At 37.9% G+C, this 16,572-nt stretch overlaps 1 protein-coding gene across 4 annotated transcripts; it reads right to left on the bottom strand.

Annotated features, from left to right (window-relative positions):
* Nucleotides 1-762: 762 nt before the first annotated feature.
* On the bottom strand, nucleotides 763-15,504 carry LOC107701659 (NK-tumor recognition protein-like). Of its 4 annotated transcripts, XR_001635670.1 has the most exons (18): nucleotides 15,435-15,504; nucleotides 12,658-12,734; nucleotides 11,481-11,555; nucleotides 10,263-10,370; nucleotides 10,082-10,126; nucleotides 8,877-8,964; nucleotides 7,616-7,645; nucleotides 7,270-7,415; nucleotides 6,122-6,302; nucleotides 5,669-5,809; nucleotides 5,317-5,404; nucleotides 4,924-5,072; nucleotides 2,019-4,712; nucleotides 1,848-1,931; nucleotides 1,703-1,759; nucleotides 1,529-1,609; nucleotides 1,259-1,427; nucleotides 763-1,114 (listed from the first exon to the last, which is right to left on the bottom strand). XR_001635670.1 is itself a non-coding variant. In XM_016503706.1 (17 exons), the coding sequence occupies exons 2-17, from the start codon at nucleotides 12,713-12,715 to the stop codon at nucleotides 1,358-1,360; spliced, it is 4,095 nt and encodes a 1,364-aa protein (XP_016359192.1). In that variant the 5' UTR covers nucleotides 12,716-12,734; nucleotides 15,435-15,504; the 3' UTR covers nucleotides 763-1,357. The 4 variants fall into 4 exon arrangements, 3 of the variants coding, with proteins under 3 accessions (XP_016359192.1, XP_016359193.1, XP_016359194.1); XM_016503706.1 differs by having other exon boundaries at nucleotides 763-1,427; XM_016503707.1 differs by having other exon boundaries at nucleotides 763-1,427; nucleotides 12,658-12,853; nucleotides 15,435-15,490.
* Nucleotides 15,505-16,572: the final 1,068 nt, after the last annotated feature.

A 16,572-nucleotide genomic window follows, 5' to 3' on the forward strand; every position in this document is an offset into this window, starting at 1 on the left:
TGCGATTTGATCTGAACGAAAACAGCGTATCCGTGTGATGCAGCTGACACAGCGGACGTACATCCAGCGGACGTAATTTGTGTTCCAAAGATGAACGAAGGTCTTACGGGTTTGAAACGACATGAGGGTAAGTAATTAATGACAGAATTTTCATTTTTGGGTGAACTAACCCTTTAAGTGAGCAAACAGTAAACACTATCCCATAAGGCCACAGGAGTGAAGGAACTGTCAGATGTGAAATGTTAAAAAGAAAAGTAGTTTAAAAAAATTGAGAAATGTGATCTGAGCTCGTTTCAGTACTTTAGGTACCAATAAAATTGCTCTTTGTGGTTAAACTGTACTTTTATGATTGTTAGTATGTGTAGTACATCTAGAAATGTATACAGTTTATACTAAAGAACAATTTAGAACAACAGCCAAAGTGAATTCTTCATCAGAAAATTCAGTTCATACTCTGACAGTACATTTGGATGCAGTAGTATCAGTGCAGTGGTTGTCAATTCTGATCCTGGTGTACCCCAGCAATTTTGGATGTACAGTATCCCCACCAGTACCTGTATAGCAAAGGACAAAATCAAAAAGCAGACATGCTTGTAGTGGACAATACTTAGAAACATGCTTGAGATGGACTTACAAAAACTTTTATCCACATTCTAATGCATCTCACTCAACTATGTGTATATTTGGAGGAGTCACTGAAACGTGAAGTAGGTGTTGCTACAAGAACACATTTCACAGAATACACATTATACAGCACACTTATAGGATTTCACAAAAAAATGTAGATTTATTTCCAGTTGGCAAGATTCGTTTGCTATATTTAAATGGTGTATCAATAAGCAGCACTAGATACATTCAGTAAGATTTTTTGTTTTTATGGACAAATAAAAAAAATGCAGAGGGCAACCTTTTAAACACAACACATTCATTTGGCCAAAACTAAACATTTCCCATCCATGTCTACCATTGATTTGTTTAATACAACTGTGTGTCACGTCAAAACATGACTTACATTTCACAGATTTTTATCTTCAAAGGACTGAGGTAAGTGGCTGTTGATATATAACCTTGGCTTTACAGCTGGAGGGTTTCTATGCTCCTTTTCTTAGGGATACTAAAAAAAAAAAAGTGTACTAGAATAAAGAAGTGACTAATTTTGTTTCAAATGTACATTCATACATAGACACATTTGGAAAAATACAGCAGAATGTGTGAATTACACATTAAATGATTATACAGTGTACATCAAAGTACATACTTCACCAAACTTAAACGGAGCCATTCGTTCAGAAAACCATATGGAGGAGGAGGAGGAGGAGGAGGAGGAGACTTAATGCTACATCTTCTTAAAATCAGCTCAGCTGTATCGACTGCTTCGGCTATGACTTCGCCTCCTGGAGGAACTGCGACTGTAGGAGCGATATGACCTGAGCGTGAAGACACACATCAAAGAATTAGCTTCAGTGAGGCACATTATCAAATTCAAACAAGACAGTTTCAATAATACATGGATTTATTTATGATGTACCTGGACATGCGGTCAGAGCTCTCACTTCTTCGATGCCCTCTTCTCCTGCTACGGCTAGAAGAACTATCGTAAGAGTCAGACCTGTATTTCCAGGAACAAAAGACATAATTAAGAATAATAAAGCGACACTAGGTTGCAGTCAAAATGCATGAATAATTTTGGCTCCATGCTCACCTTGATCTGTGGTGACCTCTGTACCGACTTCTAGAACGACTTCTACGGTCTGTGTGGCTAAAACAAGATCACCGTGGCATCTTAATTAAAAACATTTTAATCCCCATAACACACACATCAAAGATAAATATCTTTCAACACTTACCTACGGTAACTTCGGTAGGTGCTACTTCGAGAACGGGAGTGTCCTCTGCTGTATCTACTCCTGCTTCTACTTCTACTGTAGCTCCTGTGTGAACAATTAAAACATACAAAATGAACTTGACATGAAAGATTGGACATACGAAGACATAAAACATTGTCTGTTGTAACCAACCTGGAAGAGTAGGTGTAGCTTCTGGACTGGCTATATGAATGGGACCTACTTCTGTGGTGGGTCCTGTGGCTGGACACAGACCTTGACTTGTTCCGAGAGTGATTATGGGATCCAGCCCTTTCTCCTGTTGCTGGAAGAGAGTCTTCTTCACTTGAGCTGTCTTGATTTCTGGGTCTCTGATTTAACCGAGCTGTCTTTCGTACCTCATCAAATAAGGATCCTGGACGGACTCTGCTCTTGCTCTTGATCTCAATCTTGAGACCCTGGGCCTTTCCCTCCAGTTGATCTTGCTGCTTATTTATTTTCATAATCAAAGGTTTTGTAGTAATGGCCTGCGCAACAGTCATGCCTGTCAAAGGTTTCCATTTATTTTCAACTGCTGAGAAATAACTGTCACCAGGTACAGATTCCTCTGGCTGACTGCCTTGAGGTAAAACAGATCCAGTAGTTACAGAGTTTCCTTTTTCTATTTGCGGTGGAACAAGCGCACTACCATCATTTCGAATACTTTTTAGAGGGGAAAAGCCTATCGTTTTTGGACCTGCTTGCTTAGCTTCTGGGATGCGCTCTGGAGGACATATGTCAACTTTATTTAGGTATATTGGTTTGTTACTTGCCAAGTTAGTGTCTGAAAGATTGGTATGGCTCTCTAGATGGCTTTGAGCTGGACTTCTTTCGGTATTGCTATTTAGCTTTGATTTTTGGCTTTCAGTCACCTTCCCATTCTTATCAATACCTTTAGAAGACTCTATTGAAAACGTATCTTGTGATGATTCAAGAATTCCTTGATCCCCATCCTTATTTTCTGAGACTTGGTGCTTGATCTTTTCAGCTTTTATACGCCTTTTTGCTCCATCATTGACAGCATCAGGATTTTCTATGTGAAAATGTTTTGCTTGTGTGACATAATCCTCCTCCTCACCTTCATCACCAAACTCCAGTGGAGGCTGCCAGTGAAATGTCTCCTTCGGCTTTTGGTGCTTCTTTGATTTCTTGGCCTTGGATCTGCGAGATCCTGACCTGCAAGAGTTCCCCCTCTTGTGCTTGTGCTTCCGCTTGGCTTTCTTGCTCTTGTTCTTTGAAGTTTTTATGTCTGCAGACAGTTCCTCATTACCTTTTAATTCATTAGACAGTTCTGCACCTTGGTTTGACTTGTTAGAGGACCATAAAGGGTATTCATACTCTGATTCTGAACTAGCCTCTCCCTCCTCTTTTTCAGACACATGTTTGGCATCACTAACTACCTTTTTGTCTGGCATTTCAGAGTCACTCTCAGACTCCCAGCAATGATACAAAATTTGTCTCTTTTTCGTTTCAGTAAGTCCTTCTTGCCTAAAAGGGAGTTGGTGGTGTTCCACAGCAGTAGTAGTCTTACTTGAGTTCTCTCCTTCAATTTCCCATCCAGATGCATTATTGTTGTCCACTACTGGTTCTTTCCTTTGACTGGGATTTGTGCTTTTCAGTGTGTTTCTCTGAACCAAGGAGTCATTGTGTCCGTGGATAGCACTGTATGGATTATCTGATATGTCCCCTGAGAAGGGAGATGAATCTTTATGGCCCCTACCATGATTTGCATGCTTGTCCCTCTTTTGGCTATTTCTGTTAGATCTACGATGTTTTCTTTTTTTTTCAGTGGATCTTCCTTTGTATGAATCATACGATTCTGACCTACTGCAGGAGGAAGATCTGCTGCCGTACTGACTCTGTGGTTTACTGCTACTTTGTGATCGACTTGGTGACCTGCTCCTGGACAAACTGCTTTGCAGGAGTCTATCAGAAACATTATTGTTACTGCTGCTGGGGTCGCTTTGACTAACAGCCGTGTCTGGCTTTAGAGAGGACACTGTCTCCAGAGGTACATTTGATGATGGGCTGATTAGTGCATTTGAAGCTGGGGCTGATTTTACTTTGATTTCTTGAATGCGGACATAAGAGGGTTTCCAGGGTTTTTGGCCTGGTTTCCATCGAGAAGGAGGTGGACTGTCACTCAAAGGCAACACAGAAGCACTCTCTGAAGATGCTGCTGGTTGGGCTTTAGGTTCTTCACCTTGAACTGATTTAGGGACAGGCTTGTCCAATTTGGAAATACCACCCTCTGTAGGCTTTGACTTCCGAGGGGATCTCAACTCATTTCTTTTTCTCCTAGAGTTTGATCTGGTTCTTGACCTTGTCCTGTATCTGGATCGAGAACGAGACAGTGACCTAGAATGTGTAACAGACCTCCCTGATCGACTATGCCTTGACCTCATGGATGACCGAACCCACTTATCAGACCTTGAGCGACTTCTGGAATAGGATCTGCTCCTTGACCTCGAATAAGATCGTGAATCTCTAGAAGAGCTTGATAAGTAACGTCTCCTTTCTGATTCCGATCGATACGATCTGTGGGAGTGATGCGACGATGAGCGAGAGTAAGAACGAGAGCGTGATCGAGAATGTCTCCTTTCAGCACGGCTTGAGGGCTTTGACCTCTTGCCTGAGGACCCAGACATCTCATCCTCAGACTGGGAGATCTCCTTGGTCTTGTTCTTTTTATGCTTCTTTGAGTTCTTTTGTTTCTTCGTTTTCTTCTTGCGTTTGGTTTTCTTTTTTTCTTTTCTAGATCGATGGTGGCTGGAATATACAGAAGCCTCACTTAAGGAACGCTCTTCTGATCTTGACCTAGACCTTGGGGTGTCACTTCTGTCATCCCATCTGTTTGAACAATATTTAAAACTACAAAATCAAACTCTATGTCCCAACTATGTTTTTTCACAACTTTAAACACATTTCTGAAAGCAAATCAAAAGAATATAAACCTTTTAATATAAACCAGAAATAAACTACCAATATTGGCTTGGCAAATTCAATCATTTTGAATTTCACACTGATCATTGCCCCGTTTTCAAATGGTGTAAGGATATACCTTTCTCCTTTACTCCATCTCTCCACACTAGGGGGCTGGTAAGCCTTGGTCCTCTGCATTTCCTCTTTCCAGTGTGGAGGAGTCTCACTGCTCCCCCGTTCCCCTTCTGACTCTGATCGGGACTTTGACCGAGGGGGGGTATGGTACCTCTGCAGAGGGAATAAAAAACAACAACATTTCATGCATGGCCAACCAATCAAACTAACATTTCCATCAAGCACTTTCTAAGTTCTAACAAATAATTAGAATGAAATAATTATAATAATTATTAAAGCAGCTGATATATTTTGGGGTTTGTAAAAATGCATTTTGTCTGCTGTACTTCATACAATGTCACTCTGTGTCTTGTTTTTTTTCTGTATGTGGTATAAATGTAATTCACGGCTGTCATACCATAGTACCACGGCCTTTGATCTTGCGTCCAGATTTTGTGACAGTTGGTTTTGTGTCATTTGGTGCCACGACTGTGTCCTGCACAGCCCTATTGGGGGAAAAAGTTTCAAGACTTTAACTCTTTTGGTTTAAAATACACCATCAAAGCTGAGCCATGGATTTCAGGGATTAATTGTTAAGCAGGGACAAATGTTACTAAAATATGAATAGCTTTGGTTCTGTAGTAACACTTTAAAATTTGACCCTAGAAAATGTCAGTTATCTAATAACTGGGGATGCACAGGAAAGACTCTTGTGATGTTTAAGTGAAAAAAGAAGCATCTGTTTGTTGAATTGTACAAAAGATACAAACGTTTTTACTGTCTCCTCCTGGGGCATGTCTCTGCGGAGCAGGAAACGGTTTTCTGGCACGGGTGGGATCTCTTCTGGTCGAACCACAGGCTTCTCCCTTTTCACATTCTGCTCAGTCTCACCATCATCATCTTCAGCATGACTATGAATCAGGAAAAGAGTAGGCAGTATATTTTTATTACACAACTAAAAACAAAGGCCAACCACAAAAAAGCATGAACAAAACTAATTCATAATCAGCTCAGATTTCTAAATTATTCCTTGGTGACTCCTTTGGATTTGAAAAGGTTATCAGTATACTATTTTTACTGTAACTGTGATATAGCTGAAAAGTGTCAGTATAGGCGAATACCAAACGTGTTATTGCTTTAGATCATTGGCTGAATAACAAATAAATGCAAATAGATGCTTTCACTGTGCATAATAGGAAATGGAACTGGTTACAATCATTTACCTTTCATGTCCTGCTGTTTTAACTGTCTCTCTTCTTTTTCTCTTTGAGTTTCTTTTCCTCTTTCGAGATGCATAATTTTTTTCAGACTCTCGATTAGAGGAGGAATACTGAGATGAAGACTCAGAGGAACTCTGAGAGTCATCCTCAGAATGGAAAGCTTTCCTCCTTTTGCCTTGAAGAACTACAGATATACATCAAACTGCAATCAGTCTGAAAATGTTCTGAACATCACCACATAATGTAATTTATTCATTTTCTTTATTTCTGACTACATTATCAATGTGCAGACCATGTGAATTTATTTTGAACTGGAGCTTTCTGTACACGGCACAAAATAAACAACATATAATGAACAACACTAGTTGTGTCTCAAATGAATAAATGAATAAGTTGCACTATGTATTTAACTATCTAGTCTCCAACATCAGTCTAATAGGCCCTCCACCTCAAGTAACTAATTAAAGATGCGACAGTTAAGTGCATGAACTGTCCAACATTCCACACTTAATTAAGGTTTTTTTTTTTTTTTTTTGGTTAATTAAGTGCATCATCCAGGCATTTGAAGTGCATTTTCAGTGTGAAACACACTAATCACATTATTTATACTAAAAACTGGCAGAGAATAGTGCACAAGAACGCAAACTGTGATGCACATACTATGTCCAAACCAATCATATTGCAAATAAAAAATGAAAAATACATCGTAAAATATTATATTTGAGATACATCTATAAGAATAAGGATTTTGAACCAGCTTGATTTCACTTTGGGTAGCACTGCCCAGAATGACATGATAAAAATACAAATCAAGTGACAGGCAAAATGTCTTGTTGCACATCACTTGCTGTGGGTGGTTAGGGAAAAAACTCTCGATTGTTACTTGATGCTTCGTAGCATCATGCCTGGTTAGGACACAGTGTAAGTGTATGTATTAAAATTGGTGTCTGCAGTGTTTCAAAGCACCCCTCATTTTGTTTTATGATCTTTCACAGTTCCATTTTTAAACCATATTTCACTCTATAATGTAGCTGATGTGGAGATTAAAAAATATTTTCCATTAGGTAAAGACAAGCTCAAACAGCATAGTGACAGGCGGAAAGTGTGCAGCCAAAATTCCTAGTTTATCTCGCACTCACGAACAAGCTTACCATCATTAGCAGACTTTGTAATCAGCTGTCCGCAGTCAATCACTCTGACGTCAGCATAGGGTCTGCTGGCTGAGTCGGTCTTCAGCCCTTCGATTTTCTTTATGACCTCAAAGCCAGAGATGACCAGCCCAAAGACCACATGCACTCTAAATTAGACCAAAAATCCTTACAGTTACAAGAAATTGTGGGATTTAAGGATACAGCTTGCATCCAAATTCTCCTATAATAAATAAATAATAAATTAACTTTTTTTTTTTTCAAATGATTTGCTCCTATGGTATGGTTTGAACAGATTTGCAACATATATAAATTGTTAAACAAAGCCATTGGATCATTGTGAACGTACCCATCTAGATGAGGCGCTGTCTTAGTAGTTCTATTGTCAGGTAAATTACATAATGGAGTCCAGGTCATCCAACAAGGACATGTGGGGGGATAAAGATAAAGGGAAATAAATTTAGTCAAGAAGTTCAAGAAGAAATTTGTATGCATCAATTCAAACACTGAGGAATTTAAAACCAGCAGTGCTTGCACAATAACACTGGCTGGATGAATAAATTCTAATGATGAACAGGAACAGGTCCAACATCTGTCAGCATTATGCTGACAAAACCAATTAAACCTGTTTAAAAATATTATAGGGACAACTTCAATTAGAAATCAGTGTGTCCATTGCAAGAAAATACATCCTGTAATTTTAAACTTGAAATACGTCAATAATTGAAAGACTTCAAGGTTCTCTGTGCTGGGAGAACAGATTTTTTTATGAGGTGAAAATTATTTAAAGATAAATAAGAAGCCAGTGCTAGCTAAAAGCAACCAGAAATACACAGTCAGGAGAGAGAAGCACAGCCTTGGAGAGACACTTTACCTTGGTAGAGCAGGATGCTAGAGTTTCTGCAAATTTTACACAAAAACGGCAAGAGAAAAATTGTAATACATTTGTAGGCAAAAAGGAATTCTTTCTGATTATAAAATATTTCTAAATGCACATTGACAAGAGAAAAGGAGAATGAAAATGCACCTGCATCCCACACGAACATGTAGACTATGTAGTTTCCAAAATAAATATATATGTGGTAAAGAGATTGAGGAAGTCTGGGAAGGTTAGAGAGAGTGTGAACGGCAAAGGGGGAAACTAAGATGATTGTTTTACTAAATCAATAAAAAAAGTAGACAGAACAAATAAAATGTTCCTTCTTTACCATCTTGCTTTTCTACTGAAAATCACTAGTGGTCTTTAAAAATTGTATTGATGTGTCAACGAATTGGGATTGACATAAGTATGAGTCAGTATATAAGCAAGTATAACACCTGGGTCAAAGTTAAAAGCCTAGATGCTCTTTGTGCTTTTGGCCAATCTCTTAAAACAGATACAGGCTTTCAAATGCACATCATTATAAAGGCTATGACTGAAGCAAAATAGTTCTGTAGAAATGATCTGAACACTGGGGGAATACATAATCTAACCGTATTGCATGTGTCATTTAATAATGACCAGCCAGTCAGATTAAATGGTAAGCAGAAGAATGATGAATGGTTATTTCTATGCACTCATACACCCTCTCTGTGTCTTATATCAGAGTAGTAAGTCAAATAGTACTTACATGAAGAACTGGGACCCATTCGTGTCTTTGCCACGGTTGGCCATCGACAAGAGGAAGGCTCTATCATGTTTGAGAGTAAAGTTCTCGTCTGTTGAAGAGAGAGAAACCGACAAAAAAAGTACACTGAGAGCTTGTCATCTGCTTCAAAAAGTTGTGTTAAGGAGAAGGACAGGAGCAGGCAAAGAGATGTTCATGAACACCTGATATCAGTGATGCTTCTATGCTGCTTCTGTACTCTTGAGTGTTTCTCGTGCTCTTTAGAATAAAATTGAGAGATTTTCTACTAAAACAACTACTGTTTACATCAAAACCTTTTGCCAAGTTGCGCTGAATTATTTTGAAAAAGTAACAGTTCACCCAAAACTGAAAATTCTGCCATTAATTTTTCATTCTCATGTCATTCCAACCAAAACTTTTTTCTGTGGAACACAAAAGGAAAAATTGGTCATCAAATACAGCCCTTTTCCATGCAACTGCTAGAGTTTTGAAGCTTCAAAAAAGATGCAAAAATGTTTTATAAAGAAGTATTTTAAAAGTTAATTACAATTGCTTGGAAACACATTATTTAAATTTCCTTTTTTTGTTCTACTAAAGAAAGTAAGGCATGTAGGTTTGGAATGACATGAGAGATGAATAAATGACCTTTTTGGTTGAACTAATCCTTTTAAAGGTTGGATTACGTTCAAGAGTATTGTATTTTATGACAACCCATCCTGGAAAAATTAAGAAAGAATCAAATTCAAACATCAGAGAAGTCAGTTAACCAAATCAATTTCACGGTCCACATATCCATGAGCACACTGTGCAGCGTGGACATTTTTTGTCATGGTTTACATAAGGGATTGGGGAATGTTTAGTCTACATTGTGTTACTGCACTGTGTACATCTCTTACCTTCTCATTTTGCAATAGACCACAATCTCTATAAATAAAAGAATATGTTGAAAATTTTAGGCAAGAAGACTGGACCTTTAAATAAATAAACAGCCCTTATTCTCCATGCTGACTCAAAAAAGAAGATCATCATAAGATCACAGGAATAAAACAGAATCAAGATTCGCAGCTACGGCGTGATAAAAACAATGACTGGTAATTCATGCACAGAACTGAGATGCCCATTCAAAAGGCATGCAAAAGTTGTTAAAACACTCAAATTAAGGTTACTGAGTGCTTGATAAAGAACAGACTGTACCTAAAATGGCTTACCTTCAAAGAAACCACCATATATAGACTCCCCTCCTCTTCCATTGCCTAAGCAAACAAAAGCACATTCACTCACAAGAACAGGCAATTGAATATAAACAGTAAAGGCATAAACTCTTATGCTAAGGCACCACAGATATTTCTATCTCCATATATCCAGATCAATGAATATAACTGCACATACCTTCAGTGAAATCACCCCCCTGGATCATGAAGTTCTTTACCACTCGATGGAAAGTTGAGCCTTTATAGCATAAATGTTTTCCTGTAGTTTTGCCACTGCCTTTCTCGCCTGCAAGCAAACCAAAGAAACACACTGTTTTTGATTACTTGAATATAACGGAACGTCTCGGTTACGTATGTAACCCTCGTTCCCTGAAGGAGGGAACGGAGACGTCACGTCGGCTGACCGACGAAATTGGGATCTCGCTTCCCCTCGCTTCCTTCAGGGAACGAGGGTTACATACGTAACCGAGACGTTCCCTTTCAGTCGGTCACTCACACTCGAAGTGGATTGGTCTCTCTAAGCGAGATCCCAATTTCGTCGGTCAGCCGACGTGACGTCGGGAGTGACCGACTGAAAGGGAACCAGTATGTAACCAAACCAAAAAAAAAAAAAGATTTCACAAGCTCTTAGAAATGTGGATAAACTTAATGAATCAATGTATTGTACTCTGAATTAAACTACTGGACTCAGTCCTTAAGTATACAGTTACACAGACAGCAAAAGGTTAATCCTATCTGATCAGCATGGAAGAGATGCCAATAAAACTGAAATGAATACGGGTGGGTGTGGGTGCCCTGGGGATTGGTATATATATGCGATATAACAGTCAGCTGAAGGCATGTGTCTCTTATTTCAATCTCAGCTGGTGAGAAAAAAGATCCCTGTATTGACCACAAGCCTTACTAACTGTAATTTATGACCAAACCTTCTCAATGCAGACTAATGCGGCTTCTGTCTTCTAGGAACAGGCTGTAAATACAGCTTTGGTTCATTCTTCAGTGCTGTCAGCTAAACACCTTCACTTGTCGTTACACAGCCAGGATTTAGTCACCTCCAGGTTTATTTTTGTGCTATTGCCCTATAAGCTTATGCTTGTATAAGAGGATATGAATGGATATTATATAAAGGTTAGTTAGTTGGTTGGTGTTTTAATGCTTCCTTGGCTATTATCATTGTGATTAACATGTTGAAATAGCTATTTAAAAACCTATATTAGGTTTTTATAGTTTATTTTAGATAAAACCTCTAAAATGGGTTCAAGGTTGACTCTGTAAAAAATTTGAGTGTGTTTGTGAAATAATATAATTACCTAAGAGAATATTGGTCAAAGCAGTTCTTTACAGGTTTAAAGTCAAAGTCTAGCATGATAAAACACCTCATGTCAAGTATACGCACCAGTGCACAGGCAAAGAAAATTTTTGCTTGTCTTGGGACAAACATCGGAGAACAATTGACAGACAATTCGTCCAACTGGAAGAAAGCAAAAGAAATCATTATACTTGTGGATCAGAAATCTTACACCTGTATGTTTTGTGTTTTAAGCTTAAGGATAAAAAGCCATTATTAGATTAGTGTGACTATAGCATTTCAACTTATATAGACTATAACTTTCAGGTTGACTTCACAGGTTGACAGGTGTGGCAAACCAAAACATCTTCTTCATATTCAAATACAAAAGCATTCAAATTTAGGTGTGCTTTTGCATAGTACCTAAAGCCAGCACCTGTATGTTTTGTGTATAAGATTTAAGCTCGCTTAAAGAAAACCATTATTAGATTAGTGTGACTGCTGCAATTCAACTTATAGGCTATAACATTCAGGTTGACTTCAGTGTGGCAAACCAAAACATCTCTTTCATATTCAAATACAAGAGCATTCAAATTTAAGTGTGTTTTTAAATAGTACATAAAGCCAGGGTTATCCATTTCATTTATAAGCAATAAAATGAATATATGCAGGGTGTTAAAACATTTGCTTTGTAAAGTAATGGATGTAAAATCACTAAATAAGAGGTTTTGGTTTTATGACACAGACATCTCTCTTAAAACACATAATTAGTGGTAGACTGAGTTGAAACCCAGACGTCATTTGGTGCACACTACAATTGTGGTTCATTAAAAGAGCCCTGCAGGTCAGGGTGTGGACTGCCACAACAGTTCCTCACACACTGGCACAGGTATATTAACTGCCATTATCCAAGTACTTTACAAAACATACACATATAATGTTGCACTTTTGGTATTAAATGCTTATTACTAACTGGTTTAACGATTTATCTTTTATAAAAACTTCATACTTTCAAATTATACCATATGCTATGATAAAGATCACACAACTCTGAACCCCATTAATAGGTTACTTTTTGCAACACTGGTGTTGAGAACTAAACATGATTTTTGTAGTTGGAAAAGTGATTTTGAAAACCATAGAATGCCAAACATATGAATGGTAATCTAAAAGCAAACATTTTAAGCCTTTCTCTATCAAAACTTTACTTTAGTACTTTAAACTGTTTGACCTTCACACAAGAGTATTTCAGAACAACCAAATAAAAATCACTGTCACATCTTACCTGGTTCTCTGTTGATCTCCACATCAAAATAGCACTGAGGGCGATCTTTCACCCCCATTTTGTAAAGAGTGGGCTTCCTGTAGTGTAAAATCACAGCGAAACACTATTAAATCTTGTATTCCCAAATTGCCTGAAATACATTCCATTTCAGATATCTTCCATGATACCGTTTCTCTCCAGGTGACACGAACAGAAACTCAGAAAGTGAACAGAAAGTCAGACACAGACATTGGGGAAGTGTATCGGTTAAGCAATGAAATGCAAATCTCCATGCATGCCCCTCCAACCTCAACTTCCACCCCCTTTTTACGAGCACTGCCTTGTCTATCACCGGGTCTGCTGTTGGACACCACCCTAATGTGATGAATGAGACACTGTTGCTTTGATGTGTGCTGTCATCCTAAACTAGGAACCCTGGTTAAACCAGATGTGTGCTATCTTTGGGCTGTGTTTAGAGACAGTCGAGCTTTTGTTTGGGGAGGTGCTCCAAACATAGTTTAGTAAGGGCCCAAATAAACTAAACAAGAACTAAGCATGAACATTAAAAATATGTGCCAAAACAGAAGTAGCGACAGATCGTTTCTTCTGTATTGTACATCAGAGTTTAATGGATTATTGGGGGGAAAAAATGTAGGCATTGGTTCTATGCATCAGTTGTTGATTGGATTTTGAGATGTGGGCGTTGCACTCAAAAATGGAGGCAGATGAACATGAGCTTGCAAGGGCGGCGTTTAAGCGGACTAAATGACTGGAGAAGTCCTGTATATGTCACAAGAGCTAGAAATCTGTAGGAAGATCCAGCTATGACATTTTGATTAAATGTTACAAGGTCAAAAAAATGTATAAATAAAAACAAATCATATGCAAGAATGAATCATTCATAATAAAATCAATAACATGCATTTAAAAAGGGTATTTTTCATTTCAATTAAACTTTAAAGGAATAGTTCACCCAAAAATGAAAATTTACTGAAAATATATTCATCCTCAAGCCATCTAAGATGTAGATGAGTTTGTCTCTTCATCAGAACAGATTTGGAGAGATTTAGTATTACATCACTTGCTCACCAATCCTCTGCAGTGAATGGGTGCCGTCAGAATGAGAAACAGCTGATAAAATTATCACAATAATCCACAAGCAATCCACACGACTCCAGTCCATCAGTTAACAACTTGTGAAGTGAAAAGCTGAATTTCTATAAGATAATAATCCATCATGAAGGTGTTTTAACTTTAAACTGTCACTTCCAGCAACATACCAGTCCGTAATCCATAATTGTGCATCCTCCAGTGAAAATCAATCCCCTGTTGTCCTCTTACACTAAAACTAATTTGTTTAGAACTGTTTTTCTATTTCTGACGGCACCAATTCACTGCAGAGGATCCATTGGTGAGCAAGTGATGTATAGCCAAATTTCACCAAATTTGTTCCGATGAGGACACAAACTCATCTATATCTTGGATGACCTGAGGTTGAGTAAATTTTCACACCATGTCAAACAGCTCTGACTTACTTACTTTTCCTTAAATCACAGACACTAAAGTCTTTTAGCAGAGCAGAGGAATGACTTGCCATCAGATTAACACATCTCAAATTACAAGAATTGAATGAAGTTATTGAACTTCCTTATGGCACATATTATGTTACAACTATGGAAAATGTTGTGCCAGCTGCTTTCCCATATCAAAATAACTTTGTTTATCAGTCCACTGATTGCTAACACAGGCTGTCTACTTGTGGAAATGGCAAATGTCAGAGTGAATGTCACAGATGGAGAAAGAGGACATTTCCATGTGTCAGATCTGGAAACAATTACAAAAATAAATACAAGGAACACTCCTAGTTCCACTTGTACAGTATCATTACCAAAAAAATAAAAAATAATGCTTGATCACTTTTAAATAAATTTAGACTGAACTGGAATAGCTTGCTTGGCAAGTGAAATTTTAAGAACTATTCTTCTTATATGTCTTATATGCTCGGAACAAAACATCTGCTAATCCATTCACGGATATTAAAAAGCGTCCAATTACAGGACTGCAGATTTAAATCCATGGGTTGCATAATTATTGTCAATAAGCATGGACTTGATGTTCAACAGCCTCACAAAGGGGTTGGAGCACTCATGACAACACCTACAGACAATATCTGCAGTTATAATTCATTCTCAGCAGGTTACACAATGTAATGTAGATCAGGCAAACTTCCAATCTCTGATTGTACTAACGTACATAAGACATAAACACAATAACACATTCATTTACTACAATATGACGGTAGCAGTCATGTAACGTTAGCGGTTTAAATAAATGTGCCGAGCCTAGAATCAAAACACGCCTGATAATAAATATACATATATGAAATATCACATTAAGTATGGTTGTGATTTCAATTAATGAACTTAAATTGAACTACAGTGTTGAACCACAGAGAAAGTAAAATGAGGTGTTCGTTGAGACACACCAGCCAGCCAGCCAGCTGCTAAACAGATGTACGGGTAGCTAACAACACCTCACGACTTTAGTAAAAAATAAATAAATTCTACTTAAAATTATAAAAAATAACATAAACCATAACTGTAAACACTGCGGTTAAATGTTTTGGTTTGGCAGCTGGCTAACATTGTTTAACATTTAAAGCTAACTGGCGACGTTTTATAAGAACACGGAAATGAATCTTCATGGGCAATTTATTTAATTAAAAAAACCCGTATGACTCAGATATAGTCCTATTCGTGTACTGATACAAACAGATAGTTTAATTGCATTACACTTACCTGTGTAGATAAAGGGCAAAAAGCTTTTAACTTTCTAAACCCGCTCTGTCTGCTGTCCGCTGCAGCTCCTACTGTGTTGCCAGATCTCTCATGAGAATCGAGCATGCTATTTTTGTTTGAGGGGGTGGTGAAAGGGTGGCGGCATGGGCGTCGCTAGGCCATTTTTAGGGGGGCTATAGTCTCTATAAAGAGAGATAGGCTGACAAATAAAAGTGTAGTCTGCACAAAATTGTATGTTATGTTATTCGTCTTGTCAAGAGTCTTGAATTTATTGACTTTGACTTGAATTTATATTATCTTAAGACACACAATTCGTTTAATATTTTATGCAACACAGTAGGAAAGAAAGTGAAAGAGAAAATAAAAATGTTGTACAAAAATTGTATTTCTTATTTTTATTCGTCTTGTCAGGATACAATTCGTTTAACATTTACAACACAATAGGAAAAAGTGTGGCAGAGGAAAAAAAATAAAACTGTAGGTTGTACAAAAATAGCCTATTAGCTATTTTTATTCGTCTTGTCGAAATACTAAATTCGTTTGACATTTTTCTGTTAACACAGTAGGAAAAGTGTCGCAGAGAAAAATAAATAAATATTACTAATATCGTTCATTTAAAATTATAGGCAAAGCAAAATATAAACAAAACCTTTAAGGACAGCGCATCCACACTTTGCTCCATCCTTATTCTGCTCTGTCACTCATCGATAACCTGCCTGTTCTGTCTGAGGGCCGTATATTTACCACAGGTACAGCCTGCTCTGAGCATCGTTATGCACATGCTGCACACAAACCCCGCAAATAAAACGCGTGACGTTTAAAGCATGAGTGCATAACAGTCCTGAGCGCAAGCTGTACCGATGGTCAATAAGAATAAAGCAGATATGCTGTTCTAAATGGACGTCGGGAACCGCCCGCTCCCGTTCAAATTACACCAGAGTTACCGACCGCTAACGCGTTTTCACTGCATTCATCACACCACAGCTGTTTCCTCCAGTGAAAATGAAGCACATATGAATGCATAATTTATAAAACAATCATTTTGCGTTTGTACAGTAAACAGGTTATGTGTGTGAGATCATGAAGACTTGAATTTGGCTTATTCAGTACTCAAATGTTATACCTATCTATGCAATAC

Source organism: Sinocyclocheilus anshuiensis, unplaced genomic scaffold, assembly GCF_001515605.1.
Source record: "Sinocyclocheilus anshuiensis isolate Anshui unplaced genomic scaffold, SAMN03320099.WGS_v1.1 scaffold1626, whole genome shotgun sequence".
Taxonomy (NCBI): Eukaryota; Metazoa; Chordata; class Actinopteri; order Cypriniformes; family Cyprinidae; genus Sinocyclocheilus; species Sinocyclocheilus anshuiensis.